The following is a 27,438-nucleotide window of genomic DNA, read 5'->3' on the forward strand; positions in this document are numbered from 1 at the left end:
TTCAGGGTAGCCTCTCTTGTTCACTGATGGGCGAGGCACTCTGCCCTGCTGTGCTCTGACAGCCCAGAAGTATAGCTTAGCAAGAATGCATTGTAGACCAGGGGGTCACTATTGGTCACCATGCTTTCCTCAGCAGGTCCTTCTACTAGGAGTTTGAGTGGGGCACCTCCATAACCACAGCCCACCCTCTGTTCTGTATGGACCTCCATAGCCACAGCCCACCCTCTGTTCTGTATGGACCTCCATAACCTCAGCCCACCCTCTGTTCTGTATGGACCTCCATAGCCACAGCCCACCCTCTGTTCTGTATGGACCTCCATAACCTCAGCCCACCCTCTGTTCTGTATGGACCTCCATAACCTCAGCCCACCCTCTGTTCTGTATGGACCTCCATAACCTCAGCCCACCCTCTGTTCTGTATGGACCTCCATAACCTCAGCCCACCCTCTGTTCTGTATGGACCTCCATAACCTCAGCCCACCCTCTGTTCTGTATGGACCTCCATAACCTCAGCCCACCCTCTGTTCTGTATGGACCTCCATAACCTCAGCCCACCCTCTGTTCTGTATGGACCTCCATAACCTCAGCCCACCCTCTGTTCTGTATGGGGTACTTCCATAGCTGAGCTCTCTACATTTTAGGAGCAGATTTTTTTCAGGGTTCCTATTAGTTGCTTTTCCTAAAGGCAAAATTACTTATTTATCATAAAAGACATAAAAGTTACGAATGAAGTATAGGGTGATTCCCTGGGCAGCAACCCCAGGACCTCCATGTACACAGCTACCCAGTCATTCTAGGACAGTTAACTCTTTCCACCCCGCTTCCTTTTCACTTCTCCTCCTCCCCCTCCCTTCCACTTCATCCTTTCTCATAGAAATTGTCTGTGTTTATAGGATACCATGGGATTTTCCACTCTTTTGTATAGTTTCATTCTTTCAGCTTTTTGAAGTGGTACATTATGTACCCTAGTATATAATGAAATATCAAAACCTTATCAAGATACCTGTTAAGTTTCTTGGTGGCAGATGTGCATGGTGCTACATTCCTGTATAGCAAATTGGAGAGCCTGAGACCCCGTCTCAAAAAATTCATGTTCAAATAAATAAATAAACAAACAAACAAATAAATAAATAAATATAGAGTTAGAGATTTAGCTCAGTGGGAGAGACCTTCCTGATGTGTGTGTGAGTCTCTAGGTTTGATTCTCAACACTTCCCACTACACCTCCCCCAAGTTTATAAAATTATGTACCCCACTTTAATCATTGTCAGGGAGAAAGCTTTCAGGACCCTGTCAGGTGAGGTATGCCATTCCTTTCTCTTTAGCGTTTCTGTGACATTATTCACACACAGGTGTGTGTATGTGTCTCTGTGTGCACCGTAGCACGTGCAGGAAGGTCAGGACAGCTGCTAGGACTTAGTTCTCTGCTTCTGCCGCATTGGTCCTAAGGGTCCACTCAAGTCATCAGCAATGGCAGCAAGCACTTCACCTGCCGAGTCACTCGCTGGCCTGGATCTCCTTTCCTTTAGTGAACTGTCTTAAAGCCCCAGAAATTCCTAAATAGTTGTAGTAACTATTTAGATACCTATGTCTTCCCCATGGGGTTGAATAGATTCTGAGCTGCATACACAAAAGGAAACGCCAAGACCGAAGTGTCTGCTCTTCCAGCTGCTGCCAGATGTGAGAAAGGAGATTGAGTAAAAGGTGGTGCTGGATCTACTGCAAATTTTCCCCTCTTCTTTGTTTTCTGTTTTCAATAAAAAATATTTAGCTGTCCTCAAAAATTATAAGCCCAAAAGATACAGTAAACAGTGCAAGAAAGCCTATAAAATGTGAGAAACATTCACAAATCTTTAAGAATATATAATTATAGTCAGGTGGTGCATGCCTTTAATCCCACTCAGAAGGTAGAGGCAGGAGGATCTCTGAGTTCCAGGACAGCCAGGGATGGGCAGAGAAACCCTGTCTCAAAAAACAAACTCATATATATATAACGCACACACGTATACACTTTATTTGTTTATTTATTTATATCTATTTATCTGGACATGGCAGTTAGGAGGCTGAGGCAGGAGAATTGCCACAAGTTCAAGCAAGGCCAGCCTGGGCTACATAGTAAATCTCAGGCCTTCCTGAGTTGTGATAAAGACCCTGTCCCAGACACACACACAGAGGATTACTAAAAAATAACAACTTTCAAAACCAACCAACCAAACAAAAATCCTGATTAGAAAGTAAGGGATTTGAATAGTCATTCACCAAAGAAGTGCATGAAAAGATTCTCTGGAGGCAATTCCATTCCTGTATGCACAGCCACTTGGGAGGCAGTGCAAGAGTTTGAGGTCAGCCTGGGCAACAAAACAAGACACTAGTATCCTCCCTACCCCCACAAAAGGATTCAAACACAGTTGAGGATGCAGGACATTTTCCTTGGGCACACTTGTGATCATAAAATGCTCTATAGAGAGGTTGGCAGTTCCCTCAAAGTTAATATGAGAGCCAGGTGTATTGGCACCTGCCCGCAATCCCCACACTGGGAGGCTGAGGGGGAGGGACTTTGTCATTTGAGCCTGTTGTGGGCTACCTAGTAAGATCCTTTTACAAAATACAGAATTAAATAAAAAATAAAATCACCACTCAGCAATCCTATATTTAAATACGTTACTGAGGGTGGAGAGATGCTCAGTGGTTAAGTGCACTTGGCTGCTTTTGCAAAGGACCCGGGTTTGATTCCCAGCACCCACATGGTGGTTCACAACTCCTAAACTCAGTTCTGGGGGGTCCCATTCGGCACACATGTGATGAACATACATGCATGCAGGCAAAAACATTTATTCATATAAAACAAATCTTCTAAAACAAAAAAATTAAGTATCTGTTGCTGGAGTTTTAGGACCAGAGTCCTAGCGCTAAGTCCCAACATGCCAGGCTCAACCACCTGATGTTTCAGTCAAAGATGACAAAGGATAGAACAGAGATTTCATCAACTATGTTTGGGTAAATACTGTGGTGCCTAATATTGTCAACTTGACGGTAGTCGTTGGGCATGCCTCTAGGTTAACAGAGGTAGAAAACAGCCCCATTTCATTGGCTGGCGTCTTGGACTGAATAAAAACTGAAATCAAGTTGAGCGTTAGTATCCTTGATGGAGGATATAATGTCACCAGTTGCTTCAAGTTCCGGCTGTCATGACTTCCTGTCATAATGGGCTCCTCCCCTGAACTATGAGCCCAAATAGCCTATGTCAGAGCATTTGATCACAGCATCAGGAAAAGTAACTAACAGAGATAGATGAAGGAGTTCAGTGGCCCCAAATCTCTCATCCCTCTATCAGGGACAACCTTGAACTCCTCACCCATGCTCACATGTAAGCATCCATAATTAAACTCATTGGGACACACACACACACACACACACACACACACAGATGTGGAAGTGGACGGGAGCCTGATGTGAAGAATGGGATCCAAAGGAGGGGGAAGGGGACCAAAGGAAATATAGTAAGTGGGTTTGGTCAAAATACATTATAAACATATGAAAATAAAATGTAACCAGTATCCATAATTAATACATGCTAATAAAAAGAGCGGGAATACAGCTATGTGAGTTTAATTAGGGTTGAGTACATGAGCATAGGGGAGGGGTTATTTACAGGAGCGTGGGTGGGCAACTTACCAGTTGCTATACACCACCTCTCGCTAGCAACTGCCCATAGCTCCTCAGGGATGAGGGGAGCCTCAAGAGCCTTTGCCATGTTCACAATAATGTCAAGACAGGAACTGTCTTGAACAGGTCTTGTGTAGGTAATCATAGTTACTAGTGAGTCATGACTGTAATGATCAAGCCAGGGAGACAACGTTCCACAGCACTCCTGTCCTTCTGGCTCTTAGATTCTCCCACACCCCTCCTGTGACGTTCCCTGAGCCTTGGAAGGAGTGATACAGATATCCCATTCAGGGCTGAATGTTGAAGTCACTTATTCTCAGCACCTTGAGCAGTGACTGCAAAATGAAGCTTCTTTGACCAGAGCTGAAAGCAGTACTAATCTATGGGTATAATCGTCAGTATTTGGAAGGCTGTTGGATATGCACAATTTATCTATTGAGCAAAACAATAGTAGCTCCCCCCCCCCCAGGGAATATGACCTCCCTAGCCACAGATTTTTGTCTAGGTCTACTGTGCCAGGTATGAATTCTGTCCTCAAATCAAATCAGAAAGAGGCTGGCGACCCACTTAGCAGCTTGCTACTATTGCAAAATGGGCACATCTTGCCTGGGAGGTCAGAAGGGGTAGCACAAGGTCCCTAGTAAGACAAGAAAGACTGTTGATGACTTCTCTAGCAGCCTATAGCACCCTCTGGGGCTATGAAAGCTAACTAACCCAGAGTAAACTTCCAGTTCAGTTCCAGTTTGACTTATGCATGTGATTTCTCCAGCAACAGAATCTTACCAACTAGATCTGGTGGGCAACCAGCAAAAGACACAAGGGCTGGAGAGATGGCTTAGCTGTTAAAAGAACATACTGCTCTTCTAGAGGACCCACGTTTGGTGTTTGGCTAGCCATCACCTGTGGTTTGTGGCTCACAATCATCTATAACTCTACCTCTAAGGTAAATGTCTCTGGCCTCTGCTGGCACCTGAATTCACATGCACTGACTCACATTCATAATTAAACATAAAATAAATCTTGGGGCCAGAGAGATGGCTTAGCGAGTTTAGATCCCATGCTGCACCCACATGGTGATTCACAAACATCCATAACTCCATTTCCATGGGACCTGGCCCCCTTTTCTGGCCTCCCTGGGTATGAGACATACAGGTAACATAAAATACACACAGGGGAAGTACTCATACATAAATAAATCTAAAAAATATGAAAAAAAATCTTTAAAAGTTGTAAACAACATATATGTACCCAAGAACACCGAATTATATACCAGCAGTAATTCATTGCCAGTTAATTTTTGTAGCCACTTCTGGAGTGGGGTGGGGTTCCTCTTCGATGAGTTTTTTAATATTGCAAAGCCAGAAGTTGAAGATAAACACAAAACAAACCTTACATCCAAATGCTCTATAATGTGCCAACTCCCATTTGCCTGCCTCAATGTAGGACTATAGTTATTCATTACCTTCCACTTAGAAAATGATGCTTGGGGCTGGAGATTTGGCCCATCGGTTAATAGCGCTGGCTGCTCTTCCAGAGGATCCAGGTTCAAGTCCCAGCATCTACACGGCAGCTCACAACTGTCTGTAACTCCAGTTCCAGAAGATCTGTCTGGTTCTCTCACACATACATGCAAGCAAAACAATGCACATAAAATAAATCTTAAGAAAATTATGCTCGATATATTTTTGGTTTTATTGCAAACCCTATACAGTCGAACATATAAAAACAAACTAATAGTAAGAAAATGTACTTTGTATTCCTTTAACGCACTTGAGATCCTCCCGACAGATTCCTCGAACTGAATTGGTGGTTGGGTAATTGAAAAGCCCAAACTTCAGAGCCGAGGAGCGAGGCCCGCCCGGTCCCGCCCCCCGGTCCCGCCCCCCGGCTCAGCCAATCAGTGGCGCGCGCGGGAAGGCCGCACAGCCGCGGGCCGAGTGAGTCGATGAGTCGGCGCTGGAGCCCGGCGCGAACGCCCGGCGTCAGAGGTAGGCGGCTCGCGGTCTTCCGCGTCCGGGCTGGCCGCCGTCGCTCTGGGTGGGCAGGCTGGACCGTGGAAGTGAGTGGGCGCGCTCCGGTGTGTCGGGGTGACCCGCGGGGCTGCGTGGGAGGCGGTGCGGGAGGAGGCGTCGGGCCGGCGTCGGGGCCTGGGCCTGTGGCGAGCCCCTGCTCCGTGTTAGGCCGGCAGATAGCTCCGGCCAGTCATTCCCCTGCCTCACCTTCCGTGGCCCTGTGAATACTGAGCGGCCCGGCTTAGGGAAAGAGCTTCCTGCTCGTGTTTTTCCTGAAAACTAGGCATAGTCTGCAACAACTATTGGCTGGAGAAGGTATATATATATTCCAGATCTAATTTGAGTATATAAAGTTCGCAGAGGGCGTAAGCGTGTGTGTTATGACTGGGTGTGAAAACAAGTCCGGTTTTCTCCGTGACACTGAAGTATTTCTAATGTATGCCCAGACACGCGTTAGAAATACAAATTCTCAGCTGGGTCCGAGGTGGCGCACGCCTTTAGTCCCAGCACTCAGCAGACGGATCTCTGAGTTCAAGTCTACTGAGTGAGTTCCAGGACCTCCAGGGCTACACAGAGAAACAGTTTCGAAAAACCAGAAAGAAGGTGGTAAAAGCGGTAGAAACAGACTAGTGTCCACTGACAAGCTGTAGAATAACACAGGTTCTTTCGATAAACTAAACACACGATTTTTTTTTTTTATGGTGTTTTGTTGCTTTTTGAGCCAGTCTCTTTATGCAGCTCAGGCTGGCTCTAGGTCAGAAACTTCCTTTAAAATGAGCTTGCAGCAGTTCTAGAGGCAGCTTTGGAGGAAGTGCGAGATCGGCTCTATTCTTTTGTTTCTTCCAAAGAGTTCTAGCCGTAAGTTAATGAGCACAGGAGGGCTTGGATTCCCCATCTGATTATGTTTTCTTTCATACTCCTCCCCAGCTTTTTGATTTCCCAGCTCATTATGCAGTGGCACCTGACCCTCTGGTCTCCCATCGTTGTAATCATTCTGTAGTCTTGGTTAACTCTGCTGGCCATTATTGGAGAAAGTGACATGGTTCCAGTGGCGTGACTTTGTGAGTGATGGTTGGCAGGCTTTCAATCACCTTCCTTTGTATAGTACCCTCTGCTTTGGATTTCTAAATCTCCACTACCTCCACCCTAACCTCCCTTGTTTATTTGAAAAAGTTGGTCTTCCTTTTCATTCGTGCTATTAATGAAGAAGGCATTCAGGGTACCTTTCCTGAATCTTGATTGTATAAACTCCCATCTTTTCAGAGCCTCAATTCAGTTTATATACTCTCACTTAATTCTTAACTATTTAGAATTAGGTCTTTCCCTATTACTCACTTTTAGTAAATAGTCAGTGAATTAACTCATCCAGTGACTTTTCCTCAGGCTTTACTGAATTTCTTTGAAATGCTGAATATGATGAATACTTGTTTCTTTCAACCAAGCCCCTCCTTGGTTCTTCTTCTTTTTTTTTTTTTTAATTCCCTTTATTTTTATTTTCAATGTTTATGGATGTTTTGCCTGAGTGCCTGTCTGTGTACCATGTGCACCATGTGCATGTTGTACCTGCCGAGGACAGAAGAGGAAGTCAGATTCCCTGGAACCATGTGGGTGCTAGGAACTGAACCTGGATCCTCTGGAAGAGCAGCCAGTGCTTCTAACCACTGAGCCATCTCTCCAGCCCTTTTCTTGGTGTCTTCACTTTGCTTTTTTTTCTTTCTTGCCTCTTCCTCTAGTTAAGTCCCCACGTTCTTCTGCATGTAGTCCTTCGAAGGCTCTATTTCTTCTTTTTTAGAAATAAAAGTTATTCAGTTTTTCTGTCTCCAGAGTAGAAAATGATGTTAATTTAGATTTTATATTTTCAAGCATATAAAGCATTAAAAATATCAGTTAGTTGAGTATATTTCTATGTTTGAGTCATTCCTGTGATCATAAAAGAAGCTTATGGATTGTAGACGTCTAATCTTTTATGTCTAAAGAAGTCCATATTAGTTTTCTAGGACTGCCATAACAAAGTATCGTAAACAGGGCAGCTTAAGTAACAGTTTTCTGACAGTTCTATAGGCTAAGAAGGCGGAGATGAAGGTGTGTCTTGCTTGGTTTCTTCTGGGGCCTCTTGGCTTTTGTTGCATGAATTTTTCTGACATGACTTGTTTTTTAAAAGTTTTAGTTATTTATGTATTTTATGTATGAGTGCTCTGTCTGCATGTATGCCTGCATGCCAGAAGAGGGCATCAGATCCTATTGTAGACAGATGGTTGTGAGCCATCTTGTGGTTGATGGGAATTGACGGTGCCTTGTAAAAAAAAAAAAAAGCCTATATTTTAATGAGACCACTTTGCATATGCATGTATTTAGATGTGAATACCATTTTATTGCATTTTTTAACAAAGAGTGTATCATGCATCCCAGGCTGGTCTCCAAGTCAGTATGTAGCTAAGGATCCTTAAACTTTGGATCCTCCTGCATCTACCTCCTCAGTGTGAGGATTACAAGTGAGCTATAATGCCTGGTTTATGAGGTGCTGGGAATTGAACTCATGGCCTTGTACTTGCTAGTCAAGTGCTTTTAACTGAGCTACACCCCAAGACATTTTACTGGTTTGTTTTTTAACTTCATGTACATTCTTTATGTTCTTTATCCAGAAAATGTTAACTCTTGAAGGAGGTGATTTTTATTAAAGAAAAAACTATGTAAAAACTAGTATTTCATTGCTTTCTTAAGAGCCTTGTTCAGGATGCTGTGTTTGCTGCTCCTTTGTGGATGTCTTTTGCCAATAACTGCTCATGCTCATGATGATGACTGGATTGACCCCACAGATATGCTTAATTATGATGCCGCTTCAGGAACAATGAGGAAATCTCAGGTATTTATTCTTTACGTGCACTGGTAAGACCCTGTCCATCATGGTGGGAATAGTCCTGTTTTGTTGTGTTTTATAAATGATTAGCAGTCATGCAAGGTACATTCTTGATACTTTTCCCCTTTGCTTCCATCCTGGGGCCTGGACCTAGGGCCTTACGATGATAGACAAGCACTCTTCCTCTGGTTATTTCTGTTTGAATTTGGATGTAATGCCCATCGAGGAGTAAGCCAATTTAGTTTTGGTTCTTAGCGTGTATCGTTGAGTCTTACTTCTTGGCGATTTGATGCAAGTGAAGAATTTAAGAAGCAAAGTCATAAAACTATAGTTGAGCTTGTAGTCTTTATTCACTGGAACCTGTTTTTACAACTCAAGCATAAAGAATAAAATCTCTGCTTTGATTTAGGTGAAATATGGTACATCTGAGAAAAAGGAAGTGAGCCCTGACTTGTCAAATGCCGAGGAATTATCAGACTGTTTGCTCAGACTTGATTCTTTAACTCACAAGGTTTGATTGTTTTTTCCATTTAAAATTAAATATTATTTATTTTAAGTTATTGTGCTGGCTAGTTTTATGTCAACTGGACATAAGCTGAGGTCACCTGAGAGGAGGGGACCTCAGTTAAGAAAATGCCTCCATAACATGGGGCTGTAGGCAAGCCTGTAGGGCATTTTCTTAATTAGCATTGATGGGGAGGGGACGGCCCAGCCCATTGTGGGTGGGGCCACCCTGGGCTGGTGGTCCTGGGTTCTATGAGAAAGCCGGCAGAGTAAACCAGTAAAGAACCTCTCCATGGCCTCTGCATCAGCCCTTGCTTCCTGGTTCCTGCCGTGCTTGAGTTCCTGTCCTGACTCTTCAGTGATGAACTGTGATGTGGAACAAATTAAACCCTTTCCTCCACAAGTTGCTTTGGACATGGTGTTTCATCACAGCAGTAGTAACCCTAACTAAGACAGCTACTTGTTTTCTTGCCTTTGCTAATTTTTATATTTGTAATGTTTTTGTGTTCTATACAATTACATATTTTTATCGATATAATTTAGTTACATCTTGTTTTTAAAAATAGTACTTACTATTTTTGTAATAACATTTATTATAATTATTTGTGAGATTATAAACTTGTTGGTACAGGAATAGATTTTTATCTTGATTGTTATCACCTGCCATACTGCTGCACCATTGATGTAGCAGGTGAGCAGATGAGTCAGATGACTTATTAAAGGTTGTAACAATTTTCCAAATGTGACCGGTGGTTACAATTTAGTGTGGGTAGCTCTTCTTTTCAAGCTTGAAGAAATTTTTTGTTTTGTTTTGTTTTTTGTTTGTTTGAGACAAGGTTTCTCTGTGTAGCTTGGAGCTTGTACTGGAACTCACTCTGTAGACCAGGCTGGCCTTGAACTCACAGAGATCCACCTCCCTTTGCACCACCACTGCCCAGCTTTTCCTCTCTCTTTTTTAAATGTGGAGTTTATCTAAAAGGGAATAGGATGTTAAGGGATTTGAGTGTATCCTCTGGTCACTGTGCTAACCTCTCTGTTGGTTGTGCGGACAGATTCCATGGTTGCAGCATGGAAAGGGCCTGGACCGGGGAGGGAGGTTATCATGTGGTCCTTGAGAAGGTGCAAAGGTGCTGATGGTCCAAAGTAGCACAGTGATGAGGATGAGGAGAAAAGATAGATGTGAAACTTTTATAGGTGAGGATAAGGGGCAGTGAGTAGATAGAGTGAATGGGAGCTGTGTCCATCTTGTGAGACAGTAAGAGTGTTAATTGAGGTCCACCTGTGTCCCAGTCAATCTCTGTGGGGGCTTCTGTTTGCTAACTTGCCCTTTAGGCATACTTACAGTAAATCCTATACATTGTCAAACAAAAAATAGCAACCAGATGTTTGTCTTAACATAGCTTCACCAAGCTAGAATGTCGCTTGTTTGTTTCTTTATTTGTTTGTTTTTTAACTCTTTGGGGGCCCTCCCAAGTAAATACATGTAGCATGAATTTTAAAAGGTCTTATTAATAAAAACCTAGTGCCAGCTATTGGAGTAAATTCTGGAAGATCAAAGAAGCGGAACACGCCACTGCTTGACCTGATCTCGCCAACTCCTCAGCTGATCCTGTTTCCTCAGAGTGGAAGCCTCTGTGTCCTCATCCCAATGGATCTCAGCCAACTGCTGCTAAAAGCCTAAAAGCTTAACCAGGCTCTGGTTCCTGGTCCTCACACCTTATATACCTTCCTGCTTCCTGCCATCACTTCCTGGGATTAAAGGCGTGTGTCACTATGCCTGGCTGTTTCCAGTGTGGCTTTGAACTCAGAGATCCAGACGGATCTCTGCCTTCAGAATGCTAGGATTAAAGGCATGTGTGCCACCATTTTCTGGCCTCTTTGTCTATCTATGACTGTTCTGTTCTCTGACCCCAGATAAGTTTATTAGGGTGCATGATATTTTGGGGAACACAGTATCACCACAAATACATGGAGACTTATTCTTACTTTTGAATGTCTGGCCTTAGCTTGACTTGTTTCTAGCCAGCTTTTCTAACTTAAATTATCTCGTTTCTTTTTAACTACATTTTGCTTCTGGGCTTTTACCTTTCTTTATATTTCTTTCCTTCTTACTCCATGGCTAGCTATGTGGCTGGCCTCTGGTGTCCTCCTGTTCTTCTCCTTTTCTCTTTTTTTTTCCTCAAGCCTAGATTTTGCCTCCTATTTATTCTCTCTGCCTGGCAGCCCTGCCTATCCCTCTCTCCTGCCTAGCTATTAGCTGTTCAGCTCTTTATTAGATCAGTCAGACGTTTTAAACAGGCAAAGTAACACAGCTTCACAGAGTTAAACAAATGCACCCTAAAAGAATGCAATACATCTTTGCATCATTAAACAAATGTTCCACAGCATAAACGAATGTAACACATCTTAAAATAATATTTCACGGGCCAGGCGGTGGTGGTGCACACCTGTAATCCCAGCACTTGGGAGGCAGAGGATCTCTGTGAGTTCGAGGCCAGCTGGGCTACCAAATGAGTTCCAGGAAAGGCACAAAGCTACACAGAGAAACCAAAAATAATAATAATAACAATAATAATAATAATATTTCACAGCACTAGAACTTGACCTTCTCATTAGTCTTTAATGATACTGACTTTATTGTCTGATTACAGGTTGATGACTGTGAAAAGAAGAAAATGGAAGATTATGAAAGTCAAAGTAATCCTGTTTTTAGGAGATACTTAAATAAGATTTTAATTGAAGCTGGCAAGCTTGGACTTGTAAGTGTTTGATGACCTGCTGCTATTCGTTGTAGTAGATACTTTGATTATTTGTTTCACATAATATAAGAAGTTGTGCCATGCATGTGACACACATCTGTCATGTTAGCACTCAGGAGGTTGAGGCAGGAGAATTTCCAAGTTCTGGTCCAGCCTGTATCCAAAAAAAAAAAAGTGAAGTAATAAGCATCATTGTACTCTAACAGAAAATAAGCTTTTCAGCCTTTTCCTAAAAGCTCTTATTCGAGACTGTAGGAACCAGCCAGCAGCACAGTGGTGCCAGTGGAAGGCAAGCAGGGCAGACCACCCTGAGGATTAGCTCTATCAGTCCCACTGGGGTCCTCTAGTGGACCTGAGGAGATAGGGAGACAATCCTGTCGGAACCCTTCTCCTCATTTTCCTGTTCCCATACTTTCATAGCCATAAAGTATAGAATCATCATTTGAGGACAAGAAAATGTGTTCTAAGTAGTCTTTCTCTTTGCTGTTTATTGTGGTAGGTCCTTTGTGGATTGTGTATCCTGCACATGTGTTACTTATGGTGGTGAGAGTTCCTTGTATTATTTTGCAGTGCTGGAGAGCAAAGTCAGGGCCTTGCACATGCTGGGCCATAGTGTTACCCCCTGGCAGTAACCCTAGCTCCAATTTCCCATATGTTCGTTTGTTTATTATTTCATCTTTTTTAGAATCACTGTTTCAGTTTGGGGAATCAAGACGTGATGAAAACTTATAATTTTGCATTTTATGTTATACTTACAAAGCTCATTTTTACACTCATTCTTAGCCAGAAGCTGAGAAGTATATTCAAAGCTTATTTGTAGGCACATGAGGTATTTTTGTTAATGTCACCAGCATTGGTCTAGGGTTTGGAGACAGACTTTTGTTTGATCTGGCCATGCCTTCCAGCCACCAAAAGCAGGTCACCGGTTTAACTTCTTGTTTATTTTTGAGACAAAATCCTATGTAGTCAATAAAAATAGGAAATAGGCATGTCATCCTTTTGCAAGGTTTGTACAAATCTCTCCATCACTCCAGTTGTAATATATGGGCAGCCAAAGTGAGCACAGGAGATTCCTATTTGTAGTATTAGGCTGTCTTTTCTCAGTATAACAAAATACCTGAGATAGTTAACAAAGAAAGGACCCTTAGTTCATAGTGTTTGCCTAGCTTTTACAAAGCCTTGGCTTCCATCCTTAGCACGCCATAAACCAGGCATTGGCATGCATGCCTGCAATCCCTGAATTCAGGAGGTAGAAGCAGGAGGATCAGAATTTCAAAGTCATCCATGGCTACATAGCAAGTTCAAGGCCAGTCTGGGATGCATAACACCCTGTCTCAAAAACAGAAAACAAACAAAAATACAAAAATACAAAAAAAAAAAAAAAAAAAAAAGAGGAAAGAGTTTTGTTTTGGCTTGTGGTTTTGGACACTCCAGTCCGAGACTTGGCCTTTAGTAGGTGTGACAGATATTCATGGCTAGAAACATGTGGTGGATGTTCATGTCATGGCTAGGAAGCAAAAGTAAAGGAGAGAGGAGCACTGGTCCCATAATTCCTCTCAAGGACATGCTCCTAACTTCCTCCCACTGAATCCTACCTCCTAAAGGTTCGACCACATCCCTATAGTGGTGCCCTGGGCTTCAAGCCCTTAGCACGTGGACCTTTAGGTGACATTGGACATCCAGACTATAAAACCTGGGTGTACTGACACATGCCTGTAATTCCTGTGTGGCACACACCTGTAATCCCTGTGCTGGGGAGTCTAAAGCAGGGGGATCACTGGTTGGAGGCCATCCTGGGTTTCTTTTTTCTTTTTTTGAGCTGAGGATCGAACCCAGGGCCTTGTGCTTGCTTGGCAAGCACTCTACCACTGAGTTATCCCCAACCCCATCCTGGGTTTCTTAACAAGACTCTGTCTCAAAATCAAATTAAATCCAAATTATATGTCAACTGGTCAGTGAATGTCAGTTGCTTACAGTGATTTCTCTGAGTGAACTTGCACTGGGAAAGAGATAGTGTTTTCTATTTCAAGGAAACATTTTTATTTTTAAATCATTTTTAAATGTTTATTTGACTTGCTATAAGTTTTAGGCTGTCTGAAAATTGTGTCAGCAAATAGAACTCATAAATTGAATCATAAAGATACAGTCTGTCTTTATTCTTTGCAATTTTCATGTTTGTGAATTTATCTATTAAAATTTGTCATATCAAAATCAATACTTGGTAATTTTAAAAAATTGCTCATTTTTTTAAGTGTGTGTGTGTGTGTATGTGTATGTGTGTGTTCACAATGGGAAGGCCAGAGATCAGTTTGGGGTGTCATCCTCAATCACTCTCCACCCTGTTTTCTGAGGCGAAGTCTCTAACTGAACTGGAGCTCAGCCATTGGGCATGACTAGCCAGCCCGCAGGCCCCAGGGATCCTGTCTCATGTTCTTGGGTAAGATTGTGGGTTTGCACCACCACAGCTGGCTTTAATGTGGACGCTGGAGATCCAAACTCAGGTTCTCGCCCTTGCAGAGCAAGTGCTTTTCTACTGAGCCATCTCACCATCCCCTACTTGAGGTATTTCTGTGGTCATTCTTGTACATGTGCCAGTGCTGGAGAATGGATGGAGGGAGGGAGGGAGGGAGGGATGGATGGATGGATGGATGGATGGATGGATGGATGGATGGATGAAAAATCGGAGCTAAGGTTACTGCCCAGTGGTAACACTGACCTAGCATGTGCAAGGTCCTGGGTTTGCTAAGGCAGGATAAGGCAACAAAACTTGGCCACTTTGTTTCAGGTCCAATACTGCAGATTATGTTTTTATTCCTGCAGTTTAGTGTGGCCTATTATATGCTACAATTTCCACACTTCAGGATAGGGAGGGATTTCTTTGTTTAAGGTAATTTCATCATTTGAAATGGCTCCCAGATGTGAAGTGCCACTTACTGTCCCTAATGCAAAAGGCCCATGGCGTGCCCCACAGAAAACATGTCACACAAACTTCACCCAGATGAATGACAGGACTGACGGCCATGGTCAGGAGTCACGAATATTTCTAATTAAGGTGTCAACAGAGACAAAGTTATATATTGATGAGTTGACAAGTGTTGAGACCAGGGGTCCACAGGCACCTACCCCTGTGTTTCTTGTAGGACTGTGGGACAGCACTTTTGAGTGGCTTTGTAGAGCCTGTGAACTTCATACAGAGAGACCAACTGCTGCCTCAGAGAAGCATCTGGTATCTTTGTTTGAGATTTCTGCCTTTTTGTTCTTTGTTTTTTGGTTTTTTGAGACAGGGTTTCTCTGTGTAGCTTTGCACCTTTCCTAGAACTTGCTTATGGAGACCAGGCTGGCCTTGAACTCACAGAAATCCGCCTGGCTCTGCCTCCCGAGTGCTGGGAATTAAAGGTGTGCACCACCACCGCCTGGCCTCTGCCATGTTTTTAGTGTGTTTTACATGTATTTGGATTTCATGCTCACCTTTGAGGAGTTTATAATATACTTATGAAATATTACAAATTAATACACTTTTTTTTTGAGCTGAGGATTGAACCCAGGCCAGGGCCTTGCGCTTGCTAGGCAAGCACTCTACCACTGAGCTAAATCCCCAACCCTAATACACTTTTTTTAGTGGTGCTGGCACCTAGAACTATTTACACCTTATTGAGTTCCTTATTTTTTGAGATAAGGTCTCAGTATGTAGCCCAGGCTAACCCTGAACTTGAAGTTCTTTTTATCATCCTCCTGAGAGCTGGGATTGCAGGTGTGTGAAATCATATTTGGCCCAGACCGCTTTTAAACTTAATGTCTCGTTGAATAATGTAATAATACAATTATATTTCTGTTGTCTGTCTTTTGGTAACTGATGCAGCCTGATGAAAACAAAGTTGATATGCGTTATGATGCTGAGATTCTCCTTACAAGACAAACACTATTAGAGATACAGAAGTTCCTCCGTGGAGAAGAGTGGAAGCCAGGCGCCTTGGATGATGCATTAAGTGATATTTTAATCAATTTTAAGTATCATGATTCAGAAGCATGGAAGTGGCGATTTGAAGACTCCTTTGGAGTGGACCCATACAATGTGTTTATGGTAAGGTGAGATGAGGTAACATAGAAGCTTCTGTTGAGAAAATACTTCCAAAATGCCAGCACAGTTGAGAGCCTGTTCTTAATTCCTTGTGAGAGGGTGAATAATCAGTGAAGTTGTACAAAGAATTTTGTTTGAGTCTAGAAATGACGTTCATTCATGTAGTGTGCATACTATGTATGTATGAGGGTATGTGCAGCGGTCAGAGGACAGCCTGGGGATTTAGTCCTGTTTCTGCTGTGTGGGTCCTGGGATTGAACTCAGCTCATCAGGATTGATGGCGAGTGCATTAACCTGCTGAGCTGCCTCCCTGGCCAAGTCTAGCCCCCCCCCCCCTTTTTTTAAACTGATCTCTGGTTTGTTTTGTTTGTTTGTTTGTTTGTTTGTTTTTGGTTTTTTTTGGGTGGGGAAGACACTTAGCGATGTTTCTGATCCCCATCTCTGTTTCTAAGGTACTCTTGTGTCTGCTCTGCATTGTGGTCTTGGTGGCTACGGAGCTGTGGACATATGTTCGCTGGTACACGCAGTTGAGACGGGTTTTTATCATCAGTTTTCTCTTCAGTTTGGGATGGAATTGGATATATCTATATAAGGTATTAAGTTTGGGGCTTGTTTTCATTTTTTTGTTTTTTAGTTAAATGTAAATTCATAGTAACTGGAGACTATAATCCACTCTTAGAGCAGTCTTGCCTCAGATATGGTTGAAGACAGTGATTGGATTATCAGTAGTGGGAATAAATAAATTGGTAATTATCAGCCACATGTAGTTTAGGAGGTCTGAGGAAAAGTAGTTCAACTTTTTATCACCTGCTTACTATTGGCCATCACAGAGCAAAATGGGCATGTTTTAAAAACTCAAGTTGGGAAATGAGCTTTTATTCTATTAGAAATGACACCATAATTATGATAGAAAATATTAACTCTAAAACAAAGATACATGTCAACTAACTTTTAAAACTCTAAGTAATCATTGTTGAATTTTTATCCATTTTTACTTTTTTGAGAGAGGGTCTCTGTAGTAGACTAGGCTAGCCTTGAACTCAACTCTACCTGCCTTGCAGGTGCTGGGATTAAAGGCATATGCTACAACTGGCCTGTTGATATTTTTGAGTTACTTTTTTCCGATATCTTAATTATCTTTCAAAATTGTAATAAGATTGTAGAAATTTAAAAGGACTACTGTTAACAGAATAGTATAATCCCTGAAGGGACATTTTAATTTCAGTCTTGCTGACATTGAGTTCTTCTGATGAAATCAGGGTTACATTTCCTTTACCCTGTGGTCCTGAAACAAATCTCTTACACATTAGCACATGGGTCCTGGTGGAGTGTTCGTCACTTTAGTGAGTTCCCCGGGAAAGTGGTTTTCGAGAACTGTGCACCTGCCCCGAGATGAGTGGGTCTGGAAACCCCTCCTCTCAGTTAGCACTTGCCTGTAATCGAAGTGTAGCCTCTCAGTGCTTGAAATCATGTGAGTCCTTATACCTAATACAGTCTAAGTGCTGGGGAAATAAATAGCTGACATGATTAATGCCTGTGCAGTTTTTTCAGCCAGGTTTGGATAGTAGTCATTTATGTTAAACCCACCCAGAGGAAAACACCATTTTATCATGAACTATAAAAGAACTTGAATTGTTTATTTTCAGTCATGGCATGAAGTATAAGTGAATTCTTTTTTTTTTTTTTTTTTTCTCGAGACAGAGTTTCTCTGTGTAGCTTTGCACCTTTCCTGGAACTCGCTCTGTAGCCCAGGCTGGCCTCGAACTCACAGAGATCCACCTGCCTCTGCCCCCCAGTGCTGGGATTACAGGTGTGCGGCACCGCCACGCGCCCCCCCCCCCCCCCCAATGAATTCCTTTTCAAAATAGTCTTGCCAGGCAGTGGTGGCATATGCCTTTTAATCACTTGGGAGGCACTGGGAGGCAGAGGCAGGAGGATCTCTATGAGATGGAGACCAGCCTAGTCTACAGAGAGAGTTCCCAGGACAGCCAGGGCTGCACAGAGAACCCTGTCCTATAAAACAGCAACACCGAAAACCTCATAGAGAAGTCTTCCTTCGTCATAATTATGTACAAAGATAGTGTGAGGCATTATAGTTATTATTTTTTTAAACCTTTTTATTGCATTAAGACTGCTTTTGGGGGGCTGGAGAGATGGCTCAGAGGTTAAGAGCACTAGCTGCTCTTCCAGAGGTCCTGAGTTCAATTCCCAGCAACCACATGGTGGCTCCCAACTATCTCTAGTGGGATCTGGCGCCCTCTTCTGGGAAGCAGGCGTACATGCAGACAGAACACTGTATACATAATAAATACATAAATCTTTAAAAAGAAAAAGACTGCTTTTCTGGCTGGGTGTGGTAATGCACACCTGTAATCCTAGTGCTTGGTGGGTAGAAGCAAGAGGATCAGGAGTTCAAGGTCATCTCCAGCTACCATGGTAAGGCCATCCTGGAATATAAAAGACCTGTCTCAAAAAAAAAAAAAAGTACTTTTCCATGAGCTGAAAATAACCAGTCTTTACAAATGCTGTTTTCCTTAATTTAGGCTGGATATAGTGGTGTGTGTCTTTAATCCCAGCTTTAGTGAGGCAGAGGCAGGAGGACAGCCTGCTCTACAGAGTGAGTTTCAGGCCAGCCAGTGAGACTGGCCTCAAAACACTTACAAAACTTTACAAAAAGCAACATTAAAGTCTTGCTTGGATAGAGGATAGCGAAAGCGTTGGGATAAATCTTGCGGGATGTGCAGGCCAGGCCTTCACTGTCGGCTTGCTTTCTTTACCTCCCTTCCTTCTGTCAGGTAGCTTTTGCTCAGCATCAGGCTAACGTTGCCAAGATGGCGCCATTAGATGATGTATGTGTTGAGAAGCTGGATTGGACTGGAAGCCTCTGGGGTAAGGTGTTTTTTTATTTGTCATTTATAAGTAATTTGTCATTTTTATTTTTTATTTATAATTTCTGAGAATGAGAGAAAAAACCAAAACCCACCAGTAATGACAAAATGATGGAATGCCAGACGAGGCTTCCCACGAGTCTTTGGCATGAGAGGACCGTGGGCAGGGTGTATGCGATAGGGCCGGGGAGAGAGCGGCAGCAGTCCAGTCGCTCCAGAGGCTCCAGTTGAGGTGAGCTTCAGCAGCTGAGCAAGACCCTGTCTCACAATGAAAGGGATGGGATGTAATTCTATGGTAGAATCTTGCCCATCTTGTGAAACACCCTAGGTTTTATTCCTTTTTCAAAACAAAACAAAAGCAAAGAAAACATACATTCTAAAGTTTCAACAGTAGTGACGTGCTGAGTGCATCGTGGTTTGGATGTCTTCAGTCTCCTGCGTAGACCAAAGGGATCCCAGGCTCCCTTTTCATCACCTAGCCCACAGCATTTTCTAGGTCCGTAGCAGAAGTTTACTAAAAGTGAGTAAATAGAGTATAGATAGAATAGGAGTGATTTTAGCTTTAATCTCCTTAGATTGACAAACTATTTTATTTTTTTTTGCTTTCTTACAATTTAGTTTTGTTTTTTAAATTAAGTGAAAGTTTGTTTATCCTTCCAGATTTTGTAAAAATTCTCATTAGCATTGACCACTGTAACTGTCGAAATCGAGATTAAAATGGTTTATGGTTCAAAGATACTTTATAAACACAAGTCTGTAGTGACTCACACAGGTAGATTCTACAAGTAGGTGCCAGAATTAACTTAAAAAAATTTTTTTAGATTTTTTTTATTTAGTGTGTTTAGTATTTTGCCTGCATGTATTTTTGTGTACCACATGTGTGCCTGGTGCCCAAGGAGTGCAGAAGAAGGCATCGGATCCCCTGGAACTGGAGTTAATGGATGATTGTGAACCACCATGTGGGCGCTGAGACCTGCATCTGGTATCATGCAAGAGCTCCAAGTACTCTTAACCACTGAGCCCACCGCAGCCCCTGTTGACCCCCCTTTTTCAGGTGTGGGATTCAACCAGTTCAGCTTGGCTTCAGGGGACAGCGTGCCTCCTCTAGTGCAGGCCAGTTTCCAAATATGCAGAGGCTGCGTCAGAACGATTAGGAGACCACTCTGTCTGAAAACTTGGTCAGGGTGGACTTTTCAGAGTGAAATTTTACCAGCTAATTAGAGATTAGTAGGTATTTTCCCCCAGTTACAACATTTACACAGCTACACCAGTACATACACCATTGAGCCAGGGTATTAACTGACTACTAATTTTATTCACATGTCTCAGTTTTACTTATGTTTACTTGTGTGTATAAAAAAATTATTTACCCTTTGGAAATCTAAGACATTTTTTTTTGTCTTCATAAAATCTGTCAAATTTGAATGGATTTTGAAAATATGATTTTGGACTTGATATGAAATAATTAACGTTACAGAGAGTCTATTTAAATATAAACAACTCAATTTGCTAGTGGGTGGGCAAGGATGATCAAAATCGAAGTAATCTTAATTGTGAACGAAATGCAACTTTGTTTTTCCTTGATTGTTTTGTCTGTTTCTCTACATAGAATGGTTTAGAAGTTCGTGGACCTATAAGGATGACCCATGTCAAAAGTACTATGAGCTCTTATTAATCAACCCTATTTGGTTGGTTCCGCCAACAAAGGTATAGAAAATATTTTATATTAATAACAGTATCACAAATTCTTTGCCTTTATAAAGGATTGATAGGGTTAATAATAAACCTTCCTCCTATGGAAACAATACTTCCATTAAACATTGGTTATCGAATTTCGGTGGGCGTGGAAGCATACCTATAATCCTGGCACTTGGGAGGCAGAGGTGGGAAGACAGAGGTCAAGGCCTGGTTGGTTAGTTTGAGCTGTAGGAGAGACCCACTCTCAAAACACACATATACATACACAAACCTCAGAACACACACACACATATATATATACACACATGTGCATCTCAAATTGTGTCTTTTGAGCTCTATGCACAGTGACATTTTACGTGTGGATGTCTCGTCTTTGGAAGAAGTTAAGTAGCTCTGGTCTTTGGTTTCAGGCCCTGGCTGTTACATTCACGAACTTTGTAACAGAACCGTTAAAGCATATTGGAAAAGGAACGGGTGAATTCATTAAAGCACTCATGAAGGAGATTCCGGTGCTCCTGCAGATTCCGGTGCTGGTGATTATAGCATTGGCTGTCCTGGTTAGTACACCTGCTGATATTAACAAGACTGTGATTTATGAGAAAGAAGGCAATTTAAAATCATTAGACTTCTTTGGATTAATGATACTGTGCTCAGAGGTATAAGGTGATTTTTAATGAGTTGAGACTTTATATATATTCCTCTAATCAGTAGTTCTTATGGTTTGTAGGCACCATAGCAATGATTTAGAATAATTTCTTTTTAACTTTAACTTGAATACTCAGGAAATTGGTCGATTGATTCTGCTGGAGAGAAATCTTTTGATTCCAATCTGAGTTTTGCAGAGCAGAACAGAAAGGGTGTAGGAGTGGATGTGTGTACTGAACAGCAGTTTAGGGGTGGTCCAAGAAGAGTGTTTATTAAGAGTACTGCTCGTTCTCCCACAGTTGGTTCAGCATCCTGTTGTTTATGGCCATGACCTTCCCAAAGCACTTGCTGCTTGAATCAAAAATGAAGACTCCGGGGATTTGGAATTACAATGCTGTGTGCACTGACTGAATTTTGTCTTTTGGGTTTTGCCTTGGTGCATGATTGATTATGAAAGTCGGAGGTTAATAATTTTCATCATTTGCCTTATATGAGTATGAATAGAAACATGAGCAATGACCAGGCTTTGAAATTTAAATTTCTAGAACTCTGATTTAAATGTCTAGGTCTAAGAATAACTTTGTTATGTATTCAGGTGTGTCAAGCTGATTGAAATGTTTACTTAATATTGAGCTATTTAGTACATTTCATTGGCTGCTTTGGCCTCTAGTCTAAAGAAGTTTTTCATTAAAGAGTGAAATTAACATTTCATATCTACAATACTAAGGCGGTTTTCTTAAATCCTGAATAGAATAGCTCCTACTTCATTACCTGTCAGTTACTAACTCCTCAGAATGTCTTTTTCCTTACAGAGCTTCTGCTATGGTGCTGGAACATCATTTCCCATGCTGAGACACTTGGGTGGTCCTGAAAGAGAAGCTCCCCGGGCACTTGAGCCAGATGACAGACGACGGCAGAAGGAGCCTGACTATAGACTCCAGGGTGGAGCAGGTGATGCAGACTTCTCTTACAGGGGCCAAGCTGGCTCCATCGAGCAAGGCCCTTATGACAAAACGCATGCGTATAAAAGAGATGTGTTGAGACAGAGAGACGTTGATAGGAGATTTCACACTGGCAACAAGAGCCCTGAAGTGCTCCGGGCATTTGACTTACCTGACACAGAGGCGCCAGAGCATCCACAAGTGGTACCCAGCGTAAGTTAGCAACTGTTTTATTTTGCTGCCTGTTCATTCTCGGCCCAAGAGCTTCTTACAGATCTGTGTTTATTCTTTACCCTCTGTCAGCTAAGTCACCAGGGGATGATTAGTTATCCCCTCTCAGTTCTGTCACTGGTCCAGCGTCCTCAGAAAATGAGATTTACCTTTTATGTTACATACGATTTAACCGTGTTCTTTACAACAGGTGGTAGGTATTTCTGTGAAAACAAACAGGAAGCCAGCCAGTGAGTCTGACTGACACTTCTGCTTTTGACAAGGTAGAGAGAAGGCCTCACTGAGGGCCTACGAGTGTTAGTGGACTGGCTGCAGAGCTCTTTTGGCCCGCCTGAAGGGGAGGCGGGCAGGATCAGAAGCCCTGCGTGCCCTGGCTCTTCACAGAATCCCTGTCGGTTCTGCAGTGTTCAAGAAGGCCAAAGCTCGGTTGGCAGGACTGGACTTTACCTGCAGGATGACGAGCTCTTCAGTGTTGATTTTTGTTTATCAGCAGTCCTGGCCTTGAACTGGGGTCTCACACATGCTAGGCCACTGCATTACATTTGATAGCATCGCTCTTGGGTTTTTAAAGGGACATTTCCATTTCTGCCCCAGGAAGGAATTGTTATTGTCATTTACAATGTTTGAGTTTCAGCTAGATAGAAACTGTTGAGAAAGCTGTAAGTACAAGAGACTCTGGAAATGATAGCAATCTAGCTATGGGTTCTTGTATGGACGTTAATGATAACCTGAGACCATTCCTTCCAGCGTTGATAGCTGTTGGTCACCTGCCACTCATTCTAACCCCTCTAGCGACTTCCCAAACGGCAGGGAAAGCCACAGTGGCCCTGGAAACTCCTACTCTGCTGTGCCCACATGTGCCCCCTACTGATCACCTCCTGCTCTCCAGGCTCATTCTGCCTCTGTTGTTCACTGTTTAAAGTGCTGTGTGTGGGCTCAAGCACCTCTACTCACTTCATCTTAATTGAATCTGCCATCTGATCAGAATCTATCGAGCACCTACCTTTTTTTTCTATGTAGCCTGTACTTCAAATGTAATACTCTGTACCCCATCTGATTCATTCCCACACTGAAGTGCGGGTTCCTATGGGAGCAGTCTTTGTTGTTTTGCTCCTTCTATATTCCCAGCGTCTAGAACTTAAAACAGGCTCAATAAACATTTATTCTTACCAGGCAGGAAGAGGCAGCATTACTGGTAGCCAATCCTCTTGACCTCTCCTAAGCAGGGTCAGTAGACCACCTACAATACCTTAAGTATTATATTCTGTGAGGCTTAGTGCTTTAATTAATTAGTTAGTTAATTAATTAATTAAGCAGCTCTAGAACCAGGATTTTGAAATGTTTGGAGCACAATGAAACCTTTATATTTTATTAAATAGTTAAAGTATAATTCTGTATTTTAAAGCATAAATCATCCACCGTGCATACAAACCTCAAAGAGATTGGTGGACTCCCAGAAGAAAGCACCTCAACAGAACACAGCCAGTCTGCCGAGGCCATCTCTGGCCAAGTTGCAGGGACCACAGAAGGCTCACCCACAGCGGAGAAGGCCCCACTGAAGCTAGACTCTGCGTGCAGCCCACAGGGAGGTGCCACACACAGCCCAGGAGTTGCAGCATGCGGGACCGATCCTGTCAGCAGCCCGTGTGGCTAAGAAACATGAAGTCACCTTTAAAGTCTGTATTCACCTCATCCTTCCCTAAAATATGCTGAAATTTACTACAAAGCTGCCAACTTTAATAATTTTACAGACCATTAGAATCTCTTAGCTATTAATTTGTATCTCCTAACTTTAGAACAGGGTTTTGTATGTTTTTTAGATGGATGCTCTGGCGATATCACTGTCATCCAGTCGCCTTAATTACAGTGTGTTTGTGTTAACAGAGTGCATGTTAGCTGGTGGAAGGGCCTGTGAAACCTAGTTTACTCAGAGTTGTTGGCTGATTTTGATTTAGATTCAGTGTTTACATTGCAAAGGGTTTTTAATGCAGGCTGGCAACTGCCTCAGCCCCAGAGTGTGATCCATGTTCAGGTAGGCCACCTGCAGAACAAGGTGATTTGCTGGTTACCAGGCTTCCTTGTCACACATTTTACGTTAGGTTCACTAGAACAACTTGAGGATGGTCTGGTTCTATCAGTATTTCAGTTTCACACTTCACCGGTGACTCTGACAATGGCTTTATTCTCTACCATGAGGTGCAAGTTTTATAAAGACCAAGTTCCCATGTTCAGAACCTAGCAATTGATGCTAGTCAGTTTTTATATGGCAAGCCATATTGTCTTGGCTAAATGCAATTCTGGTTTTCAGAGAGCTGTAGATAGGGAACAAGATGTATTAACTGTGGATAGATTGTCAATCAACATTTTTTAAATCAACATTTTGTGATTTTAAGATGCATTCTCCATTTTAAACCTTTAAAAAAAAAAGCAATTTATCTATTTTGTACAAGTCCCTAGTTATCAGTCTTTGATAGCATCGCTCTTGGTTTTTTAAAGGGACATTTCCATTTCTGCCCCAGGAAGGAATTGTTATTGTCATTTACAATGTTTGAGTTTCAGCTAGAAACTGTTGAGAAAGCTGTAAGTACAAGAGACTCTGGAAATGATAGCAATCTAGCTATGGGTTCTTGTATGGACACTTGGGTGAGCTTTGTTGTAACCATGTGCACACTGCACGTTTTATTCAGCTGCTTTCCAAACAGTGATACCACTCAAGTAAGTCTTGAAATTATCAGGCAAGGCTATTTCAGCAAGGACATTCAGAGCAGTTGACTTTGATTTTTTTTTACATACAAATGTATGCTATTCCCCCATTTTTTATACTTGGGTATCTGGAAAACTAATTTTATTATGTCAGCATTACTTTCTTTAGTATTTCCTCAGGAAGGTAAAAATTCTCCCCTCCAAAACAAAAGGATTTTGCATTAAGACAGTACTATAGCAGACATGTACTGAATGGATGAAAGGGTGCATGCAGCTTTAGACTTTGAACATCTATAGATAAAAGCCGTTATCTCTGTGGACTGGACCCATTTACCCTAACTGGTAAATGCACTCCCAAAGTGGGAACTGTCCTTTGAGTTCTGGTATGAGTCCAAAGAGAAATACCTCCTGTAACAGATGTTCCTAACAGGAAAGGCAGTACTGTTAGCACTACTGATTGCTTTTAATCCAAAAATGAACACTTAAAAATACTTACAATCTCAAAAAAAAAACAAAAAACAAACAAAAAAAAACCTTTACAATCTCATCTTTGTGTTTTCCATTACAGATACCCATTTGGGAATGGAGTCTTACTTGACAGCTAGCGAAGCGGCATGCTGCTGTTGAGTGGTTACAGCAGTTCAGGAGGACTTGACTAAAGCAAGGGCAGTGCACTGCAGGAAAGAGAAGGCGTGTTCCACTTGACTAGCAAGTGTCTGTCACTGAGGTGAAAGCATATTGTAACTGGCTTTTAAGAAACTAAGAACAGGGTAGGTAGCTGTTAAAGCACTTTTTAAAATGGAATAAATGTTGAATGCGTACAGGGTCTTAAGAACCACTGTAAACACAAAATAAACACTTATTTTTACATTATTTTGATCTGGTATGTAGTCTTTGCTTTCTTAAATGAATTTTCTTGTAAGAAAAATATCTGCCCCAAATGCAGGCCAGAAGACCATTGCCTTATAAATGCATGGTAGTAGATTGGATGAGGCTGGGCCTAACCAGTGCCTGCATGCTCCTGTGAGTTTCCATGTGTTCTCTGCTTATATAGTTTGCGGTTTTAACCAAACCACATGGTTTTCTCAACAGTAAGTCTATATAGCAGTATTATGTAAAGAGACAAACAGCCCAAAGCATGCTAAAAGTAGTTTATTTCTTATTTCAGAGTTTCCTCACTGGCTCTGCCTAAAAATATATTGAATATAGTTTCCTTAAAGAAACTAGAATTTTATGACTTTGACTATTTTTCATCTTCTTTATATAGGACATTTACATTATTTTCAATAAACAATGTAATCCACTATATTCAAGGGTAAGTGTAAAAAAGTCATTGTCAATTAGATCCTTAAAAAAATGACCTCAGTAAGAGGACTGAATTCTAATGTAGGGTTCATTTAAATTCCTAGTTTACAAATGCTAGTCAAGGAATCTAATAAGTAAGTTTGCTGGAGCACCTACAGGACATTCTGCCCTGAAACAAACGTCTACAAGAAGGTCAGTCCCTGAGCACTTCAGCATTTATACCCTGAAAATATGGTACCTACAGTGCTGTCTGTATAGGTTCCTCCTTAGGAAAATGGTTAAGTTTCCCTGCAGTGTTCCAAAGGGACTACTAGTCTTTAGTAGGAAATACCACAGCATCTAGTGGTTTGCTAATTACTTTCCTGAATGCCTAAATTCCAACAAAGCATTATTTTGCAAAAGTTCCTTTAGTTCAAACTCAGTGTCTCTGTTTGGATCTCTCTGCAAAAGAACTCTTTGTTCGTCCATTCTTTTAGCTTGAGAGCGCAAAATGAGGCTAAAAAAGTCTTCATCGGGGACTGTTGGCCCCTTTGTGGCAGCAGGTGGTGGAGCACATCTTTGATCATCTAATCTGGACCCCTAAAGATGGAGAGAAGAAATTAAAACGCCATGACCGGGGAGGCCAGTGCCAAGCTGTAGAGTCAGTCACAGCTGGATCTGTATAAGCCTTTCTGGTGGCCTTCTTCAGAGACTTGGTAGAATGAGAATTGTACTGTACTACGGAGAAGTGGGCCTCAGAAGTCTGTCATTCCGTCACAACTGGTCACAAGCCCCCTGACAGTGAATTGCAAGGGCAACTCTCCAAGTATGAGCTGTCAGTAAGAACTGCCCAGTCGGTACAGGGTTTGTGTATAACATTTCTAAAAGAACCTAGGCCAGGCCCCCACTATAGTCACTAGATTACACTTTTGAAGCTCTTTGCACAGTCTAAAATGGCAATCTGAAGGATTTTTCCTAACCGATGTTCCCCAGTCACTATCCATCCTGGTCACCCACTGCCCTTCATCCTTTACCCTTCTTCACAGCAAGGACCACTGCCTGTCTCTGGCACAGTGTACACATTTGCCCTCTATCTTCCCACTAAAATGCAAAAGCAAGAGCATCCTTGATATCTCACATTGCACCTGTAACATCAGTGGTGTTCAATGGTG

General features: G+C 42.2%; 2 protein-coding genes across 6 annotated transcripts in view; one reads left to right on the forward strand and one right to left on the reverse strand.

Moving 5' to 3' along the window:
* The first annotated feature begins 5,597 nt into the window (after nt 1-5,597).
* On the forward strand, nt 5,598-25,855 carry Clcc1 (chloride channel CLIC like 1). 4 transcript variants are annotated; one of them, XM_036189726.1, is made up of 12 exons: nt 5,598-5,654; nt 8,400-8,541; nt 8,945-9,046; nt 11,691-11,798; nt 15,658-15,879; nt 16,329-16,469; nt 18,672-18,765; nt 20,374-20,471; nt 20,873-21,019; nt 21,920-22,261; nt 23,685-23,955; nt 25,551-25,855. In XM_036189726.1, exons 2-11 carry the CDS (start codon nt 8,413-8,415, stop codon nt 23,931-23,933), a joined length of 1,632 nt encoding a protein of 543 aa, XP_036045619.1. In that variant the 5' UTR covers nt 5,598-5,654; nt 8,400-8,412; the 3' UTR covers nt 23,934-23,955; nt 25,551-25,855. The 4 variants fall into 4 exon arrangements, with proteins under 4 accessions (XP_036045619.1, XP_036045621.1, XP_036045622.1 ...); XM_036189728.1 differs by lacking the exon at nt 25,551-25,855 and having other exon boundaries at nt 21,920-22,058; nt 23,685-23,746; XM_036189729.1 differs by lacking the exon at nt 5,598-5,654 and adding an exon at nt 5,661-5,725 and having other exon boundaries at nt 23,685-25,855.
* A 264-nt stretch (nt 25,856-26,119) lies between these two features.
* The window catches only part of Gpsm2 (G protein signaling modulator 2), a 42,760-nt gene continuing 41,441 nt past the window's right edge, over nt 26,120-27,438 (reverse strand). For both annotated transcript variants that reach the window (XM_036189725.1, XM_036189724.1), the window contains one exon: nt 26,120-26,866. In XM_036189725.1, the coding sequence (XP_036045618.1) occupies nt 26,642-26,866 (225 nt within the window). In that variant the 3' untranslated portion in view covers nt 26,120-26,641. The remainder of the gene's footprint in view (nt 26,867-27,438) is intronic.

This window comes from Onychomys torridus, chromosome 6 (assembly GCF_903995425.1).
Source record: "Onychomys torridus chromosome 6, mOncTor1.1, whole genome shotgun sequence".
NCBI lineage: Eukaryota > Metazoa > Chordata > Mammalia > Rodentia > Cricetidae > Onychomys > Onychomys torridus.

Coding starts and splice junctions, on each gene's coding strand:
- Clcc1 (XM_036189726.1), top strand. CDS start 8,413: ATGCTGTGTTTGCTGCTCCTTTGTGGATGTCTTTTGCCAATAACTGCT. Junction 9,047..11,690: donor TTGATTCTTTAACTCACAAG/GTTTGATTGTTT, acceptor GTCTGATTACAG/GTTGATGACTGTGAAAAGAA. Junction 15,880..16,328: donor ACCCATACAATGTGTTTATG/GTAAGGTGAGAT, acceptor TCTGTTTCTAAG/GTACTCTTGTGTCTGCTCTG.